The following is a 25,894-nucleotide window of genomic DNA, read 5'->3' on the forward strand; positions in this document are numbered from 1 at the left end:
GGCCCGATCCCAACGTCCGCACTCAGACTCACGGACTTTGACGCGCGTTCCCGACAGTCCGCGAGGGTTCAGGACGTCCCGCTGTGAAATCGGTGCGAGGGCTCACTGGCGGACTTTATGAGCCCTTTATGCAGACTTTCATCAAGTCCGCATTTCTGGAGACTTTGCTTGAGGGAATTACCCACAGTTCATAGTGTTTGTGACGTTAATATTCATGTATGTGGAAAATTTCTGCCAATACACCCGATACAAAAGAAAAAAAACATAATTAAGGAAAAATAACCACAAAAAAAACAGTTAACAAGAACTTAGAGAAACAGGCATGAACGGATCAAACTACATGCAAGATACAGTTAAAAGAGAAAACATTGCAACATTATAACAGGATAAACAGCTAATTTGAGAAAAAAGAAAGTTAAGTTTTCCTAAACGTTTAAGAAGGATGTTAGATGCTGCTAATATAAGCAGCATGTAATAAAGCCTTTATGTGCTTATTTGTGCTCATTAAGCTTTATTAAAAGTACCTTTTGTTTTCAACGTGCCTCCTACTGTTTCTTTTTTGTTATCTTTTTTTTTTTTGGACATATTTTACATATTGTAATGATGTAGTGCAGGTTAACCTCTAGTAGAATGAAGAGTATTTTCTATATCCATTAGCACAGTATAAACTTTGCAATGTTACAAAACATATACCTAGGCCTATTTAACATTATTCATCAACATTTTTTTCATTTTAGTTTAATAATGCTGTTTAGACAAAAGCGCAAACAAAGAGTAAATTACAAATGGATTAATTGACGGGAGATAGTAACGTCTGACGTTGTCAAGGCAACAGGTGATGCCACAAAGTGCCGTCCTGTTCCTCCCCTCACTCCGGCTCTCCAGCTGCTCACAGGGGGCTCAGTCTGTAGGGGGCGCTGGGATTGGGCCTTTGTCTAAATGTCTGCATGTTGCTCTGCACCAACCTCACCAAGTCAAACTCCTAGTATGTGAAAATGTATCTGGAGAAAGTGAATCTGATTCTGATTCTGTCTAATGCTGAAGAAATATCACAATTAAGAGTTAGGTGAACATGAAGAAGATTATGAATGAATAAACACAGCGAGGCTGAGAAGACAAATGAATCACAACAGAAACAGTTTCTCCTTTCTCTGTATTTAACAAACTGACACCAACAGACTGCAGCCGCAAACAAGCACAGCAAGCAGAAGCTTTATTCTGTAATCATGTGAAAAAAATATTACAAAGAGACAGAGACGGACAGAGGAGATCCTCACTGAGTTCAGGATCTGATCAGAAACATGTTTTGTAGTGAGACTGTGGGTTCACAGTCTCACTACAAAACACTAACATCCACATTCAGAAAATAATATTACACGAAGTTCATCATTCAGTATTTAAAAAATGTCGATGCTTCCATCCAAGTGTCATCTGTCAGGTGAAAATCTCCAGTGTTTTTTCCACTTGACATCAGTCACTTTTCAGACTGTGGAGTTATTTATTAACTCTTTTCTCTTTGATGAGTTGTAACTGTTGTCTCTGATATTTACAGATAAATTAATATTCTAATGTGTTGTGGCAGAGTCCTGTTCCCCTAATGCTGCTGTCTGAATCCTCAACACTTTTGACATGAAGGAAGTCAGACTCAGACAGAACAGGTTGGATTTGGTTTTCAGATGTTTTGACAGAAAACTGGAACAGTGTCAACAGTCATGTGACACGAGATGTGATGCTGAGTCACAGATTTGTGAAGATCTGACTGAATATTTATAATTTAAAACATATTCAAGTGCAGAATTACACATGGAGAAATATGCCATTAGACATGATAACACATGACAATAATTCTGGATATTTGTGAGTCTCTCTGGTTCAAACAGCAGCTCACAGATGTTTTCACCGCTGCTGAAGAGTTTCAGATAAATCATCAATAAAACATCAAGAACTTCAACACAACCAGTCTGCTGCTGGACCAGTCTGGATTCTCTGGTTTACTGTCAGCTGCAGTAGAAACCAGTAGAAACCAGTAGAAACCAGTAGAAACCAGTGGACTGTGCTGTACTGTCAGCTGTCTGTATTATAGAATCTGTCTTCCATTATAGAATATGTATTATAGAATGTGTGTGTATTATAGAATATGTATTATAGAATGTGTGTGTATTATAGAATATGTATTATAGAATGTGTGTGTATTATAGAATATGTATTATAGAATGTGTGTGTATTATAAAATATGTATTATAGAATGTGTGTGTATTGTATATAGCAGCAGCAGGTGAGTCTAGCCGTTCTGTAAATACTGTGTGAGTCCTGATAGTCCTGCTGGAAGCTGATTGGCTGTTGCTTTACTGCATCAGGCCTGTAGCTCCGCCCACAGCCAGGCGGAGTCTCGCGGTTCGCCTCCTTCCATCTTCCATCCACTTTACATTCCTTCATACCAAAACTACAGAGTGTGTGTTCGGTCGTTCAGCAGCAGCAGAAGTTCAGATTGTACATTTTGTAAAATATAAAACATGTTCATTTTGCAAAACAGTAGATAAAATGTGTGACCTGTCCCTCTAACTCTGGTATAAACAGCAGTCGTCCCACTGGAAAACACTGAGTGACGTCTCTGTACATTGTTTCAAGTTTTAATTTATTTCCTTCAATCCACCTATTTACATTATTAATTTCAATACACCTATATACATTATTCATTATCACTATTTACATTCCCTAATCATGTAGAGCCTACTTCTATTCACCATGATGCCCCCTCCCCCCCCCTCTTGATTCAAAGACATAAATAAAGTGAAGCAAAGTCTTAATGTTTCCTGCAGGCTGCCAGGAGCCTGGTGACCTTTGACCTTTATCCTCCATCCTGCTGATGAGCCTCCATGTGTGATCCTCTGTTCTCCTCAGGCTTCATCTGCTCATCTTCTCATCCAACCTGCAGGAGACCAGAGAACACAGGAGGCAGTGAGTCATGTGATCTGCCTGTTTCTGCCCACAGAGCCCCTGGCCCCGCCCACAGAGCATCTGGACCCGCCCACAGAGCCCCTGGCCCCACCCACAGAGCATCTGGACCCGCCCACAGAGCCCCTGACCCCGCCCACAGAGCATCTGGACCCGCCCACAGAGCCCCTGGACACGCCCACAGAGCATCTGGACACGCCCACAGAACATCTGGACCCGCCCATAGAGCATCTGGCCCCGCCCACAGAACATCTGGACCCGCCCACAGAGCATCTGGCCCCGCCCACAGAACATCTGGCCCGCCCACAGAGCATCTGGACCTGCCCACAGAGCATCTGGGCCCGCCCACAGAGCCCCTGGCCCCGCCCACAACCAGTCAGAACAGAGCAACACATCGACCAGCCGGCTCATAGTGTGAACGTCCTGATGATAAGCACCAGTGGAGACAATAGAACCAGAGACAATAGAACCAGTGGAGACAGTAGAAGCAGCAGAGACAGTAGAGACAGCAGAACTAGTAGAGGCAGTAGAAGCAGCAGAACCAGTAGAAGCAGTAGAGAGAGTAGAAGCAATAGAAGCAGCAGAGACAGTAGAGGCAGTAGAAGCAGTAGAGACAGTAGAGACAGTAGAGGCAGTAGAATCAGTAGAGACAGTAGAAGCAGCAGAAGCAGTAGAAGCAGCAAAGACAGTAGAGACAGTAGAGGCAGTAGAGGCAGTAGAGACAGTAGAGGCAGTAGAGACAGTAGAAGCAGTAGAAGCAGCAAAGACAGTAGAGACAGTAGAAGCAGTAGAGACAGTAGAGACAGTAGAGGCAGTAGAGACAGTAGAGACAGTAGAAGCAGTAGAGACAGTAGAAGCAGTAGAAGCAGTAGAGACAGTAGAAGCAGTAGAAGCAGTAGAGACAGTAGAAGCAGTAGAGACAGTAGAAGCAGTAGAAGCAGTAGAGACAGTAGAAGCAGCAGAGACAGTAGAAGCAGTAGAAGCAGTAGAGACAGTAGAAGCAGTAGAAGCAGTAGAAGCAGTAGAGACAGTAGAGACAGTAGAAGCAGTAGAAGCAGTAGAGACAGTAGAGACAGTAGAAGCAGTAGAAGCAGTAGAAGCAGTAGAGACAGTAGAAGCAGTAGAAGCAGTAGAGACAGTAGAAGCAGTAGAAGCAGTAGACAGTAGAAGCAGTAGAGACAGCAGAACCAGTAGAGACAGTAGAAGCAGTAGAAGCAGTAGAAGCAGTAGAGACAGTAGAAGCAGTAGAGACAGTAGAAGCAGTAGAAGCAGTAGAGACAGTAGAAGCAGTAGAGACAGTAGAAGCAGTAGAAGCAGTAGAGTCAGTAGAAGCAGTAGAGACAGTAGAACCAGTAGAGACAGTAGAGGCAGTAGAGACAGTAGAAGCAGTAGAAGCAGTAGAGACAGTAGAAGCAGTAGAGACAGCAGAACCAGTAGAGACAGTAGAAGCAGTAGAGACAGTAGAACCAGTAGAGACAGTAGAGACAGTAGAAGCAGTAGAAGCAGTAGAACCAGTAGAGACAGTAGAAGCAGTAGAAGCAGTAGAACCAGTAGAGACAGTAGAAGCAGTAGAGACAGCAGAACCAGTAGAGACAGTAGAAGCAGTAGAAGCAGTAGAGACAGTAGAACCAGTAGAGACAGTAGAAGCAGTAGAGACAGCAGAACCAGTAGAGACAGTAGAAGCAGTAGAGACAGTAGAAGCAGTAGAAGCAGTAGAAGCAGTAGAGTCAGTAGAAGCAGTAGAGACAGTAGAACCAGTAGAGACAGTAGAGACAGTAGAAGCAGTAGAAGCAGTAGAAGCAGTAGAACCAGTAGAGACAGTAGAAGCAGTAGAAGCAGTAGAACCAGTAGAGACAGTAGAAGCAGTAGAAGCAGTAGAAGCAGTAGAGACAGTAGAAGCAGTAGAAGCAGTAGAACCAGTAGAGACAGTAGAAGCAGTAGAACCAGTAGAGACAGTAGAAGCAGTAGAGACAGTAGAACCAGTAGAGACAGTAGAAGCAGTAGAAGCAGTAGAATCAGTAGAGACAGCAGAACCAGTAGAGACAGTAGAAGCAGTAGAAGCAGTAGAAGCAGTAGAGACAGTAGAACCAGTAGAGACAGTAGAAGCAGTAGACAGTAGAAGCAGTAGAAGCAGTAGAGACAGTAGAACCAGTAGAGACAGTAGAAGCAGTAGAGACAGTAGAACCAGTAGAAGCAGTAGAAGCAGTAGAGACAGTAGAACCAGTAGAGACAGTAGAAGCAGTAGACAGTAGAAGCAGTAGAAGCAGTAGAGACAGTAGAACCAGTAGAGACAGTAGAAGCAGTAGAGACAGTAGAACCAGTAGAAGCAGTAGAAGCAGTAGAGACAGCAGAACCAGTAGAGACAGTAGAAGCAGTAGAAGCAGTAGAGACAGTAGAAGCAGTAGAAGCAGTAGAGACAGCAGAACCAGTAGAGACAGTAGAAGCAGTAGAGACAGTAGAACCAGTAGAGACAGTAGAAGCAGTAGAAGCAGTAGAAGCAGTAGAGACAGCAGAACCAGTAGAGACAGTAGAAGCAGTAGAAGCAGTAGAGACAGTAGAACCAGTAGAGACAGTAGAAGCAGTAGAGACAGCAGAACCAGTAGAGACAGTAGAAGCAGTAGAGACAGTAGAACCAGTAGAAGCAGTAGAAGCAGTAGAGACAGTAGAACCAGTAGAGACAGTAGAAGCAGTAGAGACAGCAGAACCAGTAGAGACAGTAGAAGCAGTAGAAGCAGTAGAAGCAGTAGAAGCAGTAGAGACAGTAGAAGCAGTAGAAGCAGTAGAGACAGCAGAACCAGTAGAGACAGTAGAAGCAGTAGAAGCAGTAGAGACAGTAGAACCAGTAGAGACAGTAGAAGCAGTAGAGACAGTAGAACCAGTAGAGACAGTAGAAGCAGTAGAAGCAGTAGAAGCAGTAGAGACAGTAGAACCAGTAGAGACAGTAGAAGCAGTAGAACCAGTAGAGACAGTAGAAGCAGTAGAGACAGTAGAACCAGTAGAGACAGTAGAAGCAGTAGAACCAGTAGAGACAGTAGAAGCAGTAGAGACAGTAGAACCAGTAGAGACAGTAGAAGCAGTAGAAGCAGCAGACTGGACTCTACTGACTGGCGGATGCAGTCGGGGATCTGCAGCCGGTCGGTGGGGATGAGCTCCTCCAGCTGCTGCAGGCTGTGGATGAAACGAATCTTCCTGCTGAACTTCTCACTGCGGATGAGACGAGAGGTCAAAGGTCAGTGACCTCCCGATCCACAGGCCACACCCACTTTTCAACTTCTATTCACAGATGTTAAATATTCACACTTTACTCATTATTCATGATCAACAACTAAAGCTGGAAAACAGAAAACTCAATGTAGAATCCAATGAAGAGAGAGATGGACTGACCTGATGAAGGGTTTGACCAGTGTGATCAGGGCCTTGATGTACCAGGCAGGATGGACCACCAGCAGACCCTTCAGGTCCTTCTTCAGCCTGGAGGAAGAGGAGGAGACACAGTTAACACACACACACACACACACACTGCAGTCCTTCAGCCTGCAGCTAGGTGGCAGCAGTAGACTGCAGGTCAGAGAGGCAGGCTTGCTGATTGGACGGTTGTGAGTGAGGAAAGTGAATGAAGTCCTGCTGAGGAGCCTTTGAGCAAGGCACTGCTGCTGCAGAGGAGCTGCTCAGTGTCAGGAGCAGCTCCCGGTCATGTCATGTAATCCTTTCCTGGTTAAATGAAGTTTAACCAGTCAGCAGTAACATGCTGCAGATTGTGGGTCAGTAAGTAGAAAATCTGTTGCTCTTGTTTCTGGATCATCTGCAGCAGGGAAACAGGAAGAGGAGGAGCCGGTCCAGAGCCCCGCCCCCTGGTGTCCGGTTGGACAGACAGCAGCAGTACAGGACGTCCTCGGTTCGAATCCGGACCAGAACCCTTTGTCACGTCATCCCCTTCTCTCTTCACTAAAAGAGGCAGACGTGTAAACAGCCGCGGCGTACCTTCTGTCGATGGAGGTGTAGCACTGGTGGAGCCACCTGACGGCCGGCATCTTGTTCCTGGGCGCCATGCCGCACAGGTAGACCAGCAGGTAGTTCTCCGACACCATCAGGTCCAGCGTGCCCACCATGTACCTGCCACACAACACGCATTAACAACACGCATTAAAGGAATAGTTCACCCAAAAATGAAAATTCTGTCATTATCTACTCACCCCCATGCCAGTAGAAAATTGGGTAAAGTTTGTTAGTCCATACAACAGTCCCGCAGATCCCTGGAAGAAGTACAATGCAGCTTTCTCCACAACAACTGAAGTTGCTGGAGACTTGTCTTCAGACTTCAAAAAATACACCCATATTAATATTTGATGTCATAATAATAATGAAAAATGCCATAAAATGTGCCATTTTTAACTATAAACGCTGCATGTATTGCATTGTGCAGAATACAAACAAAACAGAGACTAAAGTGGACATCAAATATTAATATGGGTGCTCGCTTATTGAATTTGACGATTAAATACAAAGTAGTTGGTTTAAAACAGTATTTCTACCTATTTAAAATCTCACGCTTTTATTTTGAAGGCTAAACGGCCAAACCTGAAGTCTTGTTTCTGGTAATTGGAGCTAGTCTTACCTATCGAGGCCGGGGTGCGCAAACGTGACGTATTTTGAAATAACAGCTAGAGGCGATTTCAGCTAAATAATGGTGTAAATGTCTTTTCAAGTCTCTTTAGGATCATTTGGCTTCAGGAGACTTGGATGATGCTGTGAGAGCAGCATGGAGACATTTTATGGTTATTTTCTGTTATTTGTTGAAGTCTGAAGACGGTCGGAAGGTCTCCAGCTGCAGCTGTTCTGGAGAAAGCTGCTTGTACTTCTTCCAGGGATCTGCGGGACTGTTGGACTGACAAACTTTACCTGATTTCTACTGGCATGGGGGGAGGAGATCATTTTTGGGTGAACTATTCCTTTAACAACACACATTAACAACCAGAACAAAACCACTATCAGTGGTTCCTATAGTGGGGCTCGGGGACCTGCAGGGGTCATTGAGGCTGTTCCAGAGGTCCCCAAACAAACTGGGAACAAACTGGGAACAAACTGGGAACAAACTTTAACAAACTGGGAACAAACTGGGAACAAACTGGGAACAAACTGGGAACAAACTGGAAACAAACTGGAAACAAACTGGGAACAAACTGGGAACAAACTGGGAACAAACTGGAAACAAACTTTAACAAACTGGGAACAAACTGGGAACAAACTGGAAACAAACTGGAAACAAACTGGGAACAAACTGGAAACAAACTTTAACGAACTGGGAACAAACTGGGAACAAACTTTAACAAACTGGGAACAAACTGGGAACAAACTGGAAACAAACTGGGAACAAACTGGAAACAAACTTTAACGAACTGGGAACAAACTGGGAACAAACTTTAACAAACTGGGAACAAACTGGGAACAAACTGGAAACAAACTGGGAACAAACTGGAAACAAACTTTAACGAACTGGGAACAAACTGGGAACAAACTGGAAACAAACTGGGAACAAACTGGAAACAAACTTTAACAAACTGGGAACAAACTGGGAACAAACTTGGAACAAACTTTAACAAACTGGGAACAAACTGGAAACAAACTGGGAACAAACTGGAAACAAACTGGGAACAAACTGGGAACAAACTGGAAACAAACTTTAACAAACTGGGAACAAACTGGGCACAAACTGGGAACAAACTTTAACAAACTGGGAACAAACTGGGAACAAACTGGAAACAAACTGGGAACAAACTGGAAATAAACTGGAAACAAACTGGGAACAAACTGGAAACAAACTGAAAACACACTTTAACAAACTGGGAACAAACCGGGAACAAACCGGGAACAAACTGGAAACAAACTGGAAACAAACTTTAACAAACTGGGAACAAACTGGGAACAAACTGGAAACAAACTTTAACAAACTGGGAACAAACTGGGAACAAACTGGGAACAAACTGGGAACAAACTTTAACAAACTGGGAACAAACTGGGAACAAACTGGAAACAAACTGGGAACAAACTGGAAACAAACTTTAACGAACTGGGAACAAACTGGGAACAAACTTTAACAAACTGGGAACAAACTGGGAACAAACTGGGAACAAACTGGGAACAAACTGGGAACAAACTGGAAACAAACTTTAACAAACTGGGAACAGACTGGAAACAAACTTTAACAAACTGGGAACAAACTGGAAACAAACTGGGAACAAACTGGGAACAAACTGGGAACAAACTTTAACAAACTGGGAACAAACTGGAAACAAACTGAGAACAAACTGGAAACAAACTTTAACAAACTGGGAACAAACTGGGAACAAACTTGGAACAAACTTTAACAAACTGGGAACAAACTGGAAACAAACTGGGAACAAACTGGGAACAAACTGGAAACAAACTTTAACAAACTGGGAACAAACTGGGAACAAACTGGGAACAAACTGGAAACAAACTTTAACAAACTGGGAACAAACTGGAATCAAACTTTAACGAACTGGGAACAAACTGGGAACAAACTTTAACAAACTGGGAACAAACTGGGAACAAACTGGAAACAAACTTTAACAAACTGGGAACAAACTGGGAACAAACTGGAAACAAACTGGGAACAAACTGGAAATAAACTGGAAACAAACTGGGAACAAACTGGAAACAAACTGGAAACACACTTTAACAAACTGGGAACAAACCGGGAACAAACCGGGAACAAACTGGAAATAAACTGGAAATAAACTGGAAACAAACTGGGAACAAACTGGAAACAAACTGGAAACAAACTTTAACAAACTGGGAACAAACTGGAAACAAACTGGGAACAAACTGGGAACAAACTTTAACAAACTGGGAACAAACTGGGAACAAACTGGAAACAAACTTTAACAAACTGGGAACAAACTGGGAACAAACTGGAAACAAACTTTAACAAACTGGGAACAAACTGGGAACAAACTGGAAACAAACTTTAACAAACTGGGAACAAACTGGGAACAAACTGGAAACAAACTGGGAACAAACTGGAAATAAACTGGAAACAAACTGGGAACAAACTGGAAACAAACTGGAAACACACTTTAACAAACTGGGAACAAACCGGGAACAAACTTTAACAAACTGGGAACAAACTGGAAATAAACTGGAAACAAACTGGGAACAAACTGGGAACAAACTGGAAACAAACTGGAAACAAACTGGGAACAAACTGGAAACAAACTGGAAACAAACTGGGAACAAACTGGGAACAAACTGGAAACAAACTGGAAACAAACTGGAAACAAACTTTAACAAACTGGGAACAAACTGGGAACAAACTGGAAACAAACTGGGAACAAACTGGAAATAAACTGGAAACAAACTGGGAACAAACTGGAAATAAACTGGAAACAAACTGGAAACAAACTGGAAACAAACTTTAACAAACTGGGAACAAACTGGAAATAAACTGGAAACAAACTGGGAACAAACTGGGAACAAACTGGAAACAAACTGGAAACAAACTGGGAACAAACTGGAAACAAACTGGAAACAAACTGGAAACAAACTGGGAACAAACTAGGAACAAACTGGAAACAAACTGGAAACAAACTGGGAACAAACTGGGAACAAACTGGAAATAAACTGGAAACAAACTGGGAACAAACTGGGAACAAACTGGAAACAAACTGGAAACAAACTGGGAACAAACTGGGAACAAACTGGAAACAAACTGGAAACAAACTGGAAACAAACTTGGAACAAACTGGGAACAAACTGGAAACAAACTGGAAACAAACTGGAAACAAACTTGGAACAAACTGGGAACAAACTGGAAACAAACTGGAAACAAACTTTAACAAACTGGAAACAAACTGGGAACAAACTTGGAACAAACTGGGAACAAACTGGAAACAAACTGGAAACAAACTTTAACAAACTGGAAACAAACTGGGAACAAACTGGGAACAAACTGGAAACAAACTTTAACAAACTGGGAACAAACTGGGAACAAACTGGAAACAAACTGGAAACAAACTGGGAACAAACTGGAAACAAACTTTAACGAACTGGGAACAAACTGGGAACAAACTTTAACAAACTGGGAACAAACTGGGAACAAACTGGAAACAAACTGGGAACAAACTGGAAACAAACTTTAACGAACTGGGAACAAACTGGGAACAAACTTTAACAAACTGGGAACAAACTGGGAACAAACTGGAAACAAACTGGGAACAAACTGGAAACAAACTTTAACGAACTGGGAACAAACTGGGAACAAACTGGAAACAAACTGGGAACAAACTGGAAACAAACTTTAACAAACTGGGAACAAACTGGGAACAAACTTGGAACAAACTTTAACAAACTGGGAACAAACTGGAAACAAACTGGGAACAAACTGGAAACAAACTGGGAACAAACTGGGAACAAACTGGAAACAAACTTTAACAAACTGGGAACAAACTGGGCACAAACTGGGAACAAACTTTAACAAACTGGGAACAAACTGGGAACAAACTGGAAACAAACTGGGAACAAACTGGAAATAAACTGGAAACAAACTGGGAACAAACTGGAAACAAACTGAAAACACACTTTAACAAACTGGGAACAAACCGGGAACAAACCGGGAACAAACTGGAAACAAACTGGAAACAAACTTTAACAAACTGGGAACAAACTGGGAACAAACTGGAAACAAACTTTAACAAACTGGGAACAAACTGGGAACAAACTGGGAACAAACTGGGAACAAACTTTAACAAACTGGGAACAAACTGGGAACAAACTGGAAACAAACTGGGAACAAACTGGAAACAAACTTTAACGAACTGGGAACAAACTGGGAACAAACTTTAACAAACTGGGAACAAACTGGGAACAAACTGGGAACAAACTGGGAACAAACTGGGAACAAACTGGAAACAAACTTTAACAAACTGGGAACAGACTGGAAACAAACTTTAACAAACTGGGAACAAACTGGAAACAAACTGGGAACAAACTGGGAACAAACTGGGAACAAACTTTAACAAACTGGGAACAAACTGGAAACAAACTGGGAACAAACTGGAAACAAACTTTAACAAACTGGGAACAAACTGGGAACAAACTTGGAACAAACTTTAACAAACTGGGAACAAACTGGAAACAAACTGGGAACAAACTGGGAACAAACTGGAAACAAACTTTAACAAACTGGGAACAAACTGGGAACAAACTGGGAACAAACTGGAAACAAACTTTAACAAACTGGGAACAAACTGGAATCAAACTTTAACGAACTGGGAACAAACTGGGAACAAACTTTAACAAACTGGGAACAAACTGGGAACAAACTGGAAACAAACTTTAACAAACTGGGAACAAACTGGGAACAAACTGGAAACAAACTGGGAACAAACTGGAAATAAACTGGAAACAAACTGGCAACAAACTGGAAACAAACTGGAAACACACTTTAACAAACTGGGAACAAACCGGGAACAAACCGGGAACAAACTGGAAATAAACTGGAAACAAACTGGGAACAAACTGGAAACAAACTGGAAACAAACTTTAACAAACTGGGAACAAACTGGAAACAAACTGGGAACAAACTGGGAACAAACTTTAACAAACTGGGAACAAACTGGGAACAAACTGGAAACAAACTTTAACAAACTGGGAACAAACTGGGAACAAACTGGAAACAAACTTTAACAAACTGGGAACAAACTGGGAACAAACTGGAAACAAACTTTAACAAACTGGGAACAAACTGGGAACAAACTGGAAACAAACTGGGAACAAACTGGAAATAAACTGGAAACAAACTGGGAACAAACTGGAAACAAACTGGAAACACACTTTAACAAACTGGGAACAAACCGGGAACAAACTTTAACAAACTGGGAACAAACTGGAAATAAACTGGAAACAAACTGGGAACAAACTGGGAACAAACTGGAAACAAACTGGAAACAAACTGGGAACAAACTGGAAACAAACTGGAAACAAACTGGGAACAAACTGGGAACAAACTGGAAACAAACTGGAAACAAACTGGAAACAAACTTTAACAAACTGGGAACAAACTGGGAACAAACTGGAAACAAACTGGGAACAAACTGGAAATAAAGTGGAAACAAACTGGGAACAAACTGGAAATAAACTGGAAACAAACTGGAAACAAACTGGAAACAAACTTTAACAAACTGGGAACAAACTGGAAATAAACTGGAAACAAACTGGGAACAAACTGGGAACAAACTGGAAACAAACTGGAAACAAACTGGGAACAAACTGGAAACAAACTGGAAACAAACTGGAAACAAACTGGGAACAAACTAGGAACAAACTGGAAACAAACTGGAAACAAACTGGGAACAAACTGGAAATAAACTGGAAACAAACTGGGAACAAACTGGGAACAAACTGGAAACAAACTGGGAACAAACTGGGAACAAACTGGAAACAAACTGGAAACAAACTGGAAACAAACTTGGAACAAACTGGGAACAAACTGGAAACAAACTGGAAACAAACTGGAAACAAACTGGAAACAAACTTGGAACAAACTGGGAACAAACTGGAAACAAACTGGAAACAAACTTTAACAAACTGGAAACAAACTGGGAACAAACTTGGAACAAACTGGGAACAAACTGGAAACAAACTGGAAACAAACTTTAACAAACTGGAAACAAACTGGGAACAAACTGGGAACAAACTGGAAACAAACTTTAACAAACTGGGAACAAACCGGAAACAAACCAGGAACAAACCGGAAACAAACCGGAAACAAACTTTAACAAACCGGGAACAAACTGGGAACAAACTGGAACAAACTGGGAACAAACTGGAAACAAACTGTAACAAACTGTAACAAACTGGGAATAAACTGGGAACAAATTGTAACAAACTGGGAACAAACTGGAAACAAACTGGGAATAAACTGGGAACAAACTGGAAACAAACTGTAACAAACTGGGAACAAACTGGAAACAAACTGGGAACAAACTGGGAACAAACTGGAAACAAACTGTAACAAACTGGGAATAAACTGGGAACAAATTGTAACAAACTGGGAACAAACTGCGAACAAACTGGAAACAAACTGTAACAAACTGGGAATAAACTGGGAACAAATTGTAACAAACTGGAAACAAACTGGAAACAAACTGGAAACAAATTGTAACAAACTGGAAACAAACTGGAAACAAACTGGGAACAAACTGGAAACAAACTGGGAATAAACTGGAAACAAACTTGGAACAAACTGGAAACAAACTGGGAATAAACTGGGAACAAACTGGAAACAAACTGTAACAAACTGGGAACAAACTGGAAACAAACTGGGAACAAACTGGGAACAAACTGGAAACAAACTGTAACAAACTGGGAATAAACTGGGAACAAATTGTAACAAACTGGAAACAAACTGTAACAAACTGGGAATAAACTGGGAACAAATTGTAACAAACTGGGAACAAACTGGGAACAAACTGCGAACAAACTGGAAACAAACTAACAAACTGGGAATAAACTGGGAACAAATTGTAACAAACTGGAAACAAACTGGGAATAAACTGGGAACAAACTGGAAACAAACTGGAAACAAACTGGAAACAAACTGGGAACAAACTGGAAACAAACTGGGAACAAACTGGAAACAAACTGGGAACAAACTGGGAACAAACTGGGAATAAACTGGAAACAAACTGGGAACAAACTGGAAACAAACTGGGAACAAACTGGGAACTGGTTCCTTGGCTGATTTCTCAGATGTTCGGCTCTCGGAGGTGAACAGACTTCTGGGAAGCTCTGAGTCAGCTGGTGTGTGTGTGTGTGTGTGTGTGTGTGTGTGTGTGTGTGTGCTGACCTGAACAGGTTCTCCATGACGTACTCGTACTCCTCCACTGTGTTCTCTGGCAGGTAGCAGGAAGAGAACAGGATGATGGCATTCATCCCGTCTCCATAGTAACCTTACAGCCAATCAGACACAAGAGCAGGAGTCACATGGTGCTGAGAGCCAATCCAGAGGAGAAATAACAGAACTATTTACTATTAAGCAACATGAAGATCTGACTTTATATGCTGCAAAAGTAAAATGAATCCTTCATAAAAGACTGTAAGTAGAATATCTTTGTACTGCACAAAAAACAAGTTTACAAAGTGTTTTACAATCAAGATGTAAAAGACAGCAGCAAACAGACGGCTGTTAGTGTGTGTGTGTGTGTGTGTGTGTGTGTGTGTGCAGCTTCACTTCGCTGCAAACAACATGTCAGTGTTTTGATGTTTTACTGACCTCTGACCCTCTGACCCCTGACCCTGTGACCTCTGACCCCTGACCTCTGACCCCTGACCCCTGACCTCTGACCCTGTGTGTGTCAGGTGTTGTTGTGTGTGACCTCTGACCTCCGTGCGACAGGACCTGCAGGTAGGGCTCCAGGACGCTCATGTTGACGCTGAACTCCTGACCGGACACACAGAACCTCCTCCAGCGCCGCCCCCTGCTGTCCACCTGGTCCAGCTCCAGACCCATCTCCGTTAGCTCCTCCCCCGGGCTCCTGGCCCCGCCCCCGGCCCCGGCCCCGCCCCGCCCCAGCCGGGGGAGGTCGTCTAGAGGGGTCAGAGGGCAAAGGTCAGGTGTGACGCTCTACATCGTCTGAATTAGAGTTTTATCATTATAATGAGAAAAAAAGAAATTTAGAAGCCAAATTAAAAAAAAATCATTCAGGACCAAAGTTTCCTCTCAGCTGATAATTGATCAGCTGATCAGATAATAATATCTTTGGTAGTTTTGGTGTTAAAAGTTATTGATGACTGATTATTAGTCATCAGTGATGTGACTGGTTCAGCATCTTCACACTGCTGTCTGTCTGTCTGTCTCCCAGCCTGTCTCACCCTCCCACTGCTGTCTGTCTGTCTGTCTGTCTGTCTGTCTGTCTGTCTGTCTGTCTGTCTCCCAGCCTGTCTCACCCTCCCACTGCTGTCTGTCTGTCTGTCTGTCTGTCTGTCTGTCTGTCTGTCTGTCTCCCAGCCTGTCTCACCCTCCCACTGCTGTCTGTCTGTCTGTCTGTCTGTCTCCCAGCCTGTCTCACCCTCCCACTGCTGTCTGTCTGTCTGTCTGTCTGTCTCCCAGCCTGTCTCACCCTCCCACTGCTGTCTGTCTGTCTGTCTGTCTGTCTCCCAGCCTGTCTCACCCTCCCACTGCTGTCTGTCTGTCTGTCTGTCTGTCTGTCTCCCAGCCTGTCTCACCCTCCCACTGCTGTCTGTCTGTCTGTCTGTCTGTCTGTCTCCCAGCCTGTCTCACCCTCCCACTGCTGTCTGTCTGTCTGTCTGTCTGTCTCCCAGCCTGTCTCACCCTCTCACACCAGGTGGTGGGTGCTGTCTGTCTGTCTGTCTGTCTGTTTTCCTGTCTCTCTCTACATGCTGCCTGTCTCACCCTCCCAGCCTGTCTCACCGTCCCACTCCAGGTGGTGGGTGCTGTCTGTCTGTCTGTCTGTTTTCCTGTCTCTCTCTACATGCTGCCTGTCTCACCCTCCCAGCCTGTCTCACCGTCCCACTCCAGGTGGTGGGTGCTGTCTGTCTGTCTGTCTGTTTTCCTGTCTCTCTCTACATGCTGCCTGTCTCACCCTCCCAGCCTGTCTCACCCTCCCACTCCAGGTGGTGGGTGCTGTCTGTCTGTCTGTTTTCCGGTCTCTCTCTACATGCTGCCTGTCTCACCCTCCCAGCCTGTCTCACCGTCCCACTCCAGGTCGTGGGTGCTGTCTGGCAGGGTGCCCGTCTCGCTGTCAGACGGCGTCTCCAGAGCCTCCAGGTTGATGTCGAGGGACGGCGTGTCGTCGAGCGCCGACAGTCCGGCGGCGGAGAATCCTTCGTCCGGCAGAGAGTCGGTCCGGCTCAGCGTCAGGCTGAGGGCCGGCGCCGCCAGACGCTTCTTAGCCCCGCCCCCCGACGCTCCCGATAGGGCCAGGCCGGTGGGCGGAGCTGAGGGGAGGGGCGGGGTTAGAAGAATGACGAGCGATGTCAGTGTTTAATAAAACAAAGGAAGTCATGAAAACTGATACTCAGTCCGAACCTGAAGGACAAAACTCTGCTGTAATATACAACTCTGTCTCTGATGCTCAGCTGGCTGACCTGAAGGCACAGACAACAACATGTGTCTGTCTGTCTGTCTGTGTCTGTCTGTGTCTGCTGTCTGTCTGTCTGTGTCTGTCTGTCTGTGTCTGTGTCTGTGTCTGTGTCTGTCTGTCTGTGTCTGTCTGTCTGTCTGTCTGTCTGTCTGTCTGTCTGTCTGTCTGTCTGTCTGTGTCTGTCTGTCTGTGTCTGTGTCTGTCTGTCTGTGTCTGTCTGTCTGTCTTCAGGTGATAATCAGAGGAACTGAACTGGTGAACAGATTCTGCTCAGTCAGCTCAAAGGTCAAAGGTCAGCAGACTCAGTAACCAGGATGTTGGATTTATAAGGAAACAACAGGCAGCGTACAGAAGATGAAATGAATCATGAACAGTGTTATTAGAGAAATCACTAAAATATTAAAATCTGCTTCCTGCAGAGTTTTGCTGCTCAGCTGAACAGACAGAAACCAGAAACAGAACCTGAACCAGAAGCAGAACCTGAACAGACAGAAACCAGAAGCAGAACCTGAACAGACAGAAACCAGAAGCAGAACCTGAACAGACAGAAACCAGAAACAGAACCTGAACCAGAAGCAGAACCTGAACAGACAGAAACCAGAAACAGAACCTGAACCAGAAGCAGAACCTGAACAGACAGAAACCAGAAACAGAACCTGAACCAGAAGCAGAACCTGAACAGACAGAAACCAGAAGCAGAACCTGAACAGACAGAAACCAGAAGCAGAACCTGAACCCGAAGCAGAACCTGAACAGACAGAAACCAGAAGCAGAACCTGAACAGACAGAAACCAGAAGCAGAACCTGAACCAGAAGCAGAACCTGAACGGACAGAAACCAGAAGCAGAACCTGAACAGACAGAAACCAGAAACAGAACCTGAACAGACTGAAACCAGAAGCAGAACCTGAACAGACAGAAACCAGAAGCAGAACCTGAACAGACAGAAACCAGAAGCTCATAAACATCACAGCCAGTCAGATCACAGATGACACTGATGAGGAGCGAGGAAAACAAAATGCTTTTCTGGAAACTGACTTGTGTTTCTGCTTAATGCTTTCTGTTCAACACATCACTCATATAATGTCTTTAATGTCTTTATAATGTCTTTATAATGTCTTTATAGTGTCTTTAATGTCTTTATAATGTCTTTATAATGTCTTTATAATGTCTTTATAGTGTCTTTAATGTCTTTATAATGTCTTTATAATGTCTATAATGTCTTTATAATGTCTTTATAGTGTCTTTAATGTCTTTATAATGTCTTTTTTAGTGTCTTTAATGTCTTTATAATGTCTATAATGTCTTTATAGTGTCTTTAATGTCTTTATAATGTCTTTTTTAGTGTCTTTAATGTCTTTATAATGTCTATAATATCTTTATAGTGTCTTTATAGTGTCTTTAATGTCTTTATAATGTCTATAATGTCTTTATAGTGTCTATAATGTCTTTATAGTGTCTTGATAGTGTCTTTATAGTGTCTTTAATGTCTTTATAATGTCTATAATGTCTTTATAGTGTCTTTAATGTCTTTATAATGTCTATAATGTCTTTATAGTGTCTATAATGTCTTTATAGTGTCTTGATAGTGTCTTTATAGTGTCTTTAATGTCTTTATAATGTCTATAATGTCTTTATAGTGTCTTTAATGTCTTTATAATGTCTATAATGTCTTTATAGTGTCTTTAATGTCTTTATAATGTCTTTAATGTCTTCATGTGTTAGTTCCAGGTTTTGTCAGTATTGTTCCTGTCCTCTCAGTCAGGAGGATTTCAGCAGGATCAGGTTTACCTGTCTGTCTCTCGCCACTCACTGGACTTTCCTCCTCTGGACTCCCACAATCCTCTGGGAGAGGTCTGCACCGCCGTGAGGACACACAAATGATCATTATTAGATATATACAGTATATACTGTATATTAAATACTAAGAGTTTCATTTCAACATGAGATTCATTTCAACACTGTCTGAAAAACTGTCATCAGGACAAGACGACTGATGGAGTTAATTTTTGAATATTTAATATTGAAGTTATTGAAGTTTGAGTCATTTGAAGGCATTTATTTAGCAAATAGTAATGATTTCAAGTAATGATTCCAAGATTGACCAGTTTCGCACAATATCACTACTTAAAAAGGAAAAATCTTTTTTGCCATCCTTGCCCACAGGCTCACCACCTTCATGATGAAGAACAACTACATCGACTCTTCTGTCCAGAAGGGAGGCAGACCAGGATTCCTCAGGTGCATTGAGCACACCAGCATCAGCCAGCTGATAAGGGAGGCTAAGATCAATCACAGTTGTCTGGCTGGATTTAGCCAACGCATAAGGCTCCGTTCCTCATTCCCTGATCTTTGAAGCCCTGAGGTTCTATCACATTCCCGAGCACAGCCAAAGGCTATCAGCAGTTACTACAGCAGCATCAGGCTCAGGTTCTCCGCCAACAACACCACCACATCATAGCAAGCCCTGGAAAGGGGGATAGTCACAGGATGCACCATCTCCGTGATTTTGTTTGTGATGGGGATGAACCTGATCATCAAGGCTGCAGACAAAACCACAAGAGGCCCCTTGGCAGAGGGAGGAATCCGGCAACCCCCGAGCAGAGGATTCATGGACGACCTCACCATCATTACTACAACCCATGTGGAGGCACGATGGATCTTAGCCGCACTGGAGGAAACAGCAGGATGGGCCAGGATGACATTCAAGCTGTGGAAATCAAGAAGCCTGGTAATATGGAGAGGCAAGGTAACCAACAGGTTTACCTTGCCAATCAGAAAGAGGAAATCCCAGCTATCAGTAGCAACCCCATCAAGTGCCAGGGCAAGCGGTACGACGAGACCCTGAAGACCCACCTCAACATCAAACGCTTGCTGAGCCAGCTCAAGGAAAACCTCCACAAGATCGATAAGACATGGCTTCCTGGCAAATTCAAAGCTTGGATGTACCGACACGGAGTCTCCCGAGAATAGCCTGGCCCCTAACCCTGTACGAGGTCACCTCATCAACAGCAGAGGCACTAGAGAGAGCTGCAAACCGACACCTACGCAGATGGCTGTACAGCAGGACATCAATGCTACAGCTACCAATCACATCGCTGGTAGAAGAGTTTAAAGTAGCAAAATCCAGGCTGGTGATGACCCTCCAGCACTCCAAAGATCCGAAAATCAGGGCTGCAACATCGAGGTCAGAACTGGGAGGAAATGGGTGGCCTCCAAGGCGGTGGAGCAGGCAGAGAACAGACTGCAGCATGCTGACATCGTGGGAAACGTCTGCCAAGGAAGGCAGGAACTCGGAACAACAAAGACCATAAGATGGGCCAAAGCAAACACCTCCGAAAGGACGCAGTTAGACATGAGATCCGCAAAATGGAGGAGGAGCAGAGAAAGGCAAAAGCAGTGGGGTTGGGAGCCCAGGGAGCCTGGACAAGGTGGGAAACGTCCGCCTTTCTCATGGAGCGAGCTCTGGAGAATGGAACCCACCAGAATACAGTTCCTCCTTCGATCCGTCTGTGACGTGCGCCACCATGGAACATGTCCTAACATCCTGCAAGGTTGCTCTCGCACAGGGTCGCTTCAGATGGAGGCATGATCAAGTCCTCAGAGAGTTAGCCACCATCCTAGAGGATGTGAGGTGGAAGACGAGGGGTCCTGCCAGAGGCTACCACATCAACTTTGTCAGACCAGGGGAAGTCGGAGCAGCAAGACCAAGGAAAGGAAACATCCTGGAGCAGGCCAGCGCATGGGAGATGGGAGTGGACTTGGATAGACGTCTGGATCGCCATCACCACTCTCCGTCCAGACATAATTATCTGGGCCCAGTGGGAAAGAAAACTCCTGATGGTTGAGCTCACCGTCCCCTGGGAGGAGAGATGCGAGGAGGCCTACCAGAGAAAGTAAAAGCAAAGTAAAGCAAAGTATTCAAGCCTGGCAGATGAGGTCCGAGCAAAGGGATGGAGTGTCTGGGTCTGCTCAGTGGAAGTCCCAGCCCAATCAATTTCAAGACCGCTTGCCATCTTGGGCATCAACGGAGGGGAGAGGAGATCGGCGTGTAGCGCTACTTAGCAAGCGCTGCAGAGAAAGCATCCTGCTGGTTATGGTGGAACAGATCTGCACCAAGCTGGAAGCCATCCACAGGCGGGCAGTGATTTGGCCAATCACTGTCGACTCACCACCTTGAGGACGTTCCAGGATAAGAGTCGAAACGAACAAGGAGAGGTGGACCTGGCTGACGACGCCTATGGATCAGCAATCAACCATCGATTGTATCAGGTACTGTATTTAAAGGATGAATCACTTCAAAACTTCAGGAGAATTGACAGAATTCAGGAGTGAAACTCGTCTCAGGGACTTGAACTGTAAAACAGTGTTTCAGTCTGCAGCTTCACAAACCTCCAGCTGTTACTGCCTTGAAGCCTGAAATGAAAATCATTAAATGAAAACATTAAATCAGACTTGACTTTCATTTGGACTGCAGGAAGAAACAGAATCAGAAAAGGAAAAGTAACAGCTGGTTTCAGAGTGATAAACAGAACCTGCTAAGGTTTTTCTTGGGAGTTTTTCCTTGTGTGCATTAGGGTCTAAGGCTGGGGGTGCCGGGGAGGTGAGGCTGTAGAACAGGTAGATTGTCTTGCTAAAATCTGCTCTTCTCTACCTTGTGTTTTTCGCTATGCTTGTCCTATATCTTTTTGTTCACCACTGATTTTGTTTAGTTAGATCTAGCTAGGCTCATTCTCTGTAAAGTCCTCTGAGACATGCTTGTGATTATATCTATATAAATAAACAAACTTGAACTTGAACTTGAACAAACAGCTGATCGTCTCTCTACTCCGATCACAGACAGCAGTTAGAATTTAAACAGCAGCTGCTCAGTTCAGACTGCAGAGGAAATGAACTCTAATTTAACTGTGAACGTGAGTTCATCAACCTCCAGGTGTAAAGACAGTCTGAAAGGTTTGGCTTCAGAGTTCAGGATGAAACTGGTTTCTGTACAAATGATCAGCTGGATTTAGTTTCCAGTTCTACTGAGAAACAGAACTGCAATCCTCCAAACATCTTTAGAACGTTCTATCAGGATTTGAAAGGTTTGGTTCTGCTGGAGGCTGAAGGTCAGGTAGAGGTCAGAGGTCAGAGGGCATGCTGACCTGGGGAAGCCGTCGTCCTGCCACTCCTCCCTCAGCTCCATGTCCTGGATGTTGGGGGCGGCGGCCCCTACAGGAGCCCTGCAGGGACAAACAGGACAAATCAAACTTTAACATGACTGATGGCTGTCGCTCTGTCAGGAGCCAATCAGCTCCCAGCTGGCTGCTGCCCAGCATGGTGCCTGCTGGTGGAAGAAGATGGTGAGAATAACAGCAGAACCAAAAGTTGAAATCTTATTGCAGGAACTGCTTGGTGTGCTGGCTGTGAGGATTCAGAAGAAGTCTTCAGTTTGTTCTGCAGGTCTGGATCTTCACTGATTGTTGAATGGAGTTTGGTGTAACATTCTCTCATACATGAGATACCAGCATGTGCTGAGTCTGACTGTCCATCAGCCTTTTAATTCAATATTTTATAAATCTGAAATTTCCGGAACAGTCTCTCTGTTTCTCCTCTGCTGTTTAACTACAAGTACCAACATGTCTCGCCCAGATGAAGTGAGATGGAGATGTGAAAAGTAAAAGGAAAACTACCAAGCAGCTTTCCCAAAACACTCCGTCAAGATCTCTTCACTCTAATAAAAGATGAAACTTCTTCCAGATAAAAACAAACGAAGCGTTCAGCTCAACCTGCAGCAGGCCTGAACACTGTTCCATTACTTCCCAACATGCTTTACTGCCATGAAATAACTAAAATAATTCTCACCACTAACCAGACTGTCAGTGTGACATCAACAACAGACAGACCAGTGATAAGATATAAATCAAGTAATCAATAGACAGATTTACCTGCAGACATCAGATCATTATTCAGGTGAATACTGAGAAAAACATGAATATTCATGTTGTCTGCTCTGCAGGGAAAAGCCTCATCAAAGTCTGAACATTTTCATTCTAGACTCACAGCTCAGGTGAGACTAAGCCCCGCCCACATCACCTGGAGCAGCAGCCAATCAGAGAGCTGCACAGCTGATGATGCGTTGTCAACACCTGAGACAGAGCTTTCTGTCTGTCTGTCTGTCTGTCTCTCTGTCTGCCTGCCTGTCTGTCTGTCTGCCTGCCTGTCTGTCTGTCTGTCTGTCTCTCTGTCTGTCTGTCTGCCTGTCTGTCTGTCTGTCTGTCTGTCTGTCTGTCTGTCTGTCTGTCTGTCTGTCTGTCTGCCTGAACAGAGTGATGTGATGAACAGAATATTATCATTCCTGAAAATCACATGCAGACACACGACTGAACAGCAGGTAATGGAAACTATTTAGACTGTAGGGTGTGTGTGTGTGTGTGTGTGTGTGTGTGTGTGTGTGTGTGTGTGTGTGTGTGTGTGTGTAGGGAAGCCACTGCCTTCCTATTGTTGCAGTGTTACAGCAGCAGTGAGGCGGAGACGCTTTGTCTTCCAGAGCGAGTCAGGTAACTCTTCTCTTCTGATCGAGGGTCCAATCAGAAGAGAGCGTGACGCTGCCTTCAGGTCACAGTCTGAGGTGGGAAATTCCCAGTCGGTCGGTTCCAGCTCAGAAGCAGCAGAGCAACGAGCTTTCATTTCTGTTTCCTACACAGCAGCTAATGTGATGTCACTGATGTTTAGCAATGTTAGCTAGCTAGTTAGCATTGAACATTGACTTTGCATTTCAAATATATCTGTTAAAGCTCCACATCATGTAAACAGGACTCCCTCTCCTCTGTGATGATAAAGGAGTTGGATGTGTATCTAAACATGGTGAAAGTATCAAAACTAAATCCACACAATCCATATTAGAAAAGCGAGCCTCTAAACGAGCCGTTTGGACTTCCGTAACTTTGTGGCGTCACAAAGGTTCGCTCATTATCATTTCTGTAAGAAATAATAGACTAACAAAGTGTTTTTTTCAAAGCGGTCGAGCGGTCGTCATCGTTTATTACCGGAGAGTTTTCCCTACCTGTAGCCGCCGGGCCGCGGCGTCTCACGTTTCGCTCTCGAAACGGTTAGCCGATCGGAACGGAGGGTCGTTAATATTAATGAGCCTTAAAGACACGGAGACAGAAACGGCCTGTTCTTGGTAAGGCTCAGAGAGATGCTGGAAAATGAACGTGGAGAAATGGATTGAGAGTGTTTTTGGTTCATGACACCACACACACAGCTTTGAATGGACAGAAAGACACTAAATAAAACTCTGGACAGAGAATATGGAGCTTTAACTGCTAACTGTTCTCCATCAGCTGCTCTGACAGGTTCTGTGTGGTTCCTCTGTTCTGTTGGAACACAGAACAGAGAACAGATCCATCTGTTCTCTGTTCTGTGATGAAATGGACAGTTTGATATAAACCATAAACACCTGTGTGTCTGTGGTGTGAAAGACTGTCAGTGTCAGTGTGCAGCAGAGTGGGGATGAGGAGGCGGAGCTTCCTCTGTGATGTCACTGAAAGAGCGCACTGCTTTTAAAGGGAACGAAAAGAGGAGATCTGATTGGTCCTGACTGAAAATACCAAACAGCCGCCTCAACGCTCTCCAGCAGACTTTATTCTACTGTGACAGAAACAGAGCATTCACTCTACTAGTACTACTGACAGTACTACTGACAATACTACTGACAATACTACTGACAATACTACTGACAATACTACTGACAATACTACTAGTACTACAGTATTATAAGTGCTGCACCTGCTGAGCCGCACTACAGTGAATCCTGTCTGATCTGATGAGCAAACAGGAAGTCAGCTGAACTCACTTCCTGATTGGATGAAACCTGCTGCTGCTTACACAACAGTCAGCCTGCTGACAGACAGACAGGCAGACAGACAGACAGAGAGACAGACAGACAGGCAGACAGACAGACAGACAGAAAGACAGACAGACAGACAGACAGACAGACAGACAGGCAGACAGACAGACAGGCAGACAGACAGAGAGACAGACAGACAGACAGACAGGCAGACGGACAGACAGACAGACAGACAGACAGACAGGCAGGCAGACAGACAGAGAGACAGACAGACAGACAGACAGACAGACAGACAGACAGACAGACAGGCAGGCAGACAGACAGACAGACAGACAGACAGACAGACAGACAGACAGGCAGACAGACAGACAGACAGACAGGCAGGCAGACAGACAGACAGACAGACAGACAGACAGACAGACAGGCAGACAGACAGACAGACAGACAGACAGACAGAGAGACAGACAGACAGGCAGACAGACAGACAGGCAGTCCAGTCGTGTCTCATTAACTGACAGTCTGGAGAAATGAGTTCTAGTAGAAACACCACTTCCCTTTTTCAGTTCAGGAAACCAACTCTACTCTGTACCACACACACTCTCTCACACACACACACACACACACTCTCTCACACACACACACACACACACTCTCTCACACACACACACACACACACACACACAGGTTGTGAAACATGAGGCTGTGATTGCTATAAGCTTCTTAAAGTCGTATTTTCATCCTCAATAACTCATGAAGCGTTTTACCCGTTCAGCATGTACTTGTCCGTCCGGTCAGCGTGGGTCTCCATCTTCCTCTGATGTCACTGTGATGTCACTGTGATGTCACTGGGATGTTGACCAGCGGCGAGACGGGAGGCATGAAGCAGCTGGACGTCGTTTCAGCAGCTGAGCAGACCGACAGTCCGCCGCATCTTCCTGATTCCTCTTGAGTAACACTGCTTTGTTGATGTGGGTGGGTGTGTGTGT

The 25,894-nt window shown here is 44.1% G+C and overlaps 2 protein-coding genes across 3 annotated transcripts in view; one reads left to right on the forward strand and one right to left on the reverse strand.

Annotated features, from left to right (window-relative positions):
• decr1 (2,4-dienoyl CoA reductase 1, mitochondrial) overlaps window positions 1–25,894 on the forward strand; it is a 317,727-nt gene that overhangs the window by 254,765 nt on the left and 37,068 nt on the right. The window lies entirely within an intron of this gene.
• bnipl (BCL2 interacting protein like) lies at window positions 1,197–25,894 on the reverse strand. The gene is made up of 10 exons (XM_078287328.1): window positions 25,673–25,894; window positions 22,222–22,299; window positions 18,869–18,933; window positions 16,687–16,932; window positions 15,358–15,561; window positions 14,822–14,924; window positions 6,937–7,068; window positions 6,340–6,426; window positions 6,061–6,159; window positions 1,197–2,929 (listed from the first exon to the last, which is right to left on the reverse strand). The coding sequence occupies exons 1-10, from the start codon at window positions 25,714–25,716 to the stop codon at window positions 2,905–2,907; spliced, it is 1,083 nt and encodes a 360-aa protein (XP_078143454.1). The 5' UTR covers window positions 25,717–25,894; the 3' UTR covers window positions 1,197–2,904.

This window comes from Centroberyx gerrardi, chromosome 12 (assembly GCF_048128805.1).
Source record: "Centroberyx gerrardi isolate f3 chromosome 12, fCenGer3.hap1.cur.20231027, whole genome shotgun sequence".
NCBI classification, from domain to species: Eukaryota; Metazoa; Chordata; class Actinopteri; order Beryciformes; family Berycidae; genus Centroberyx; species Centroberyx gerrardi.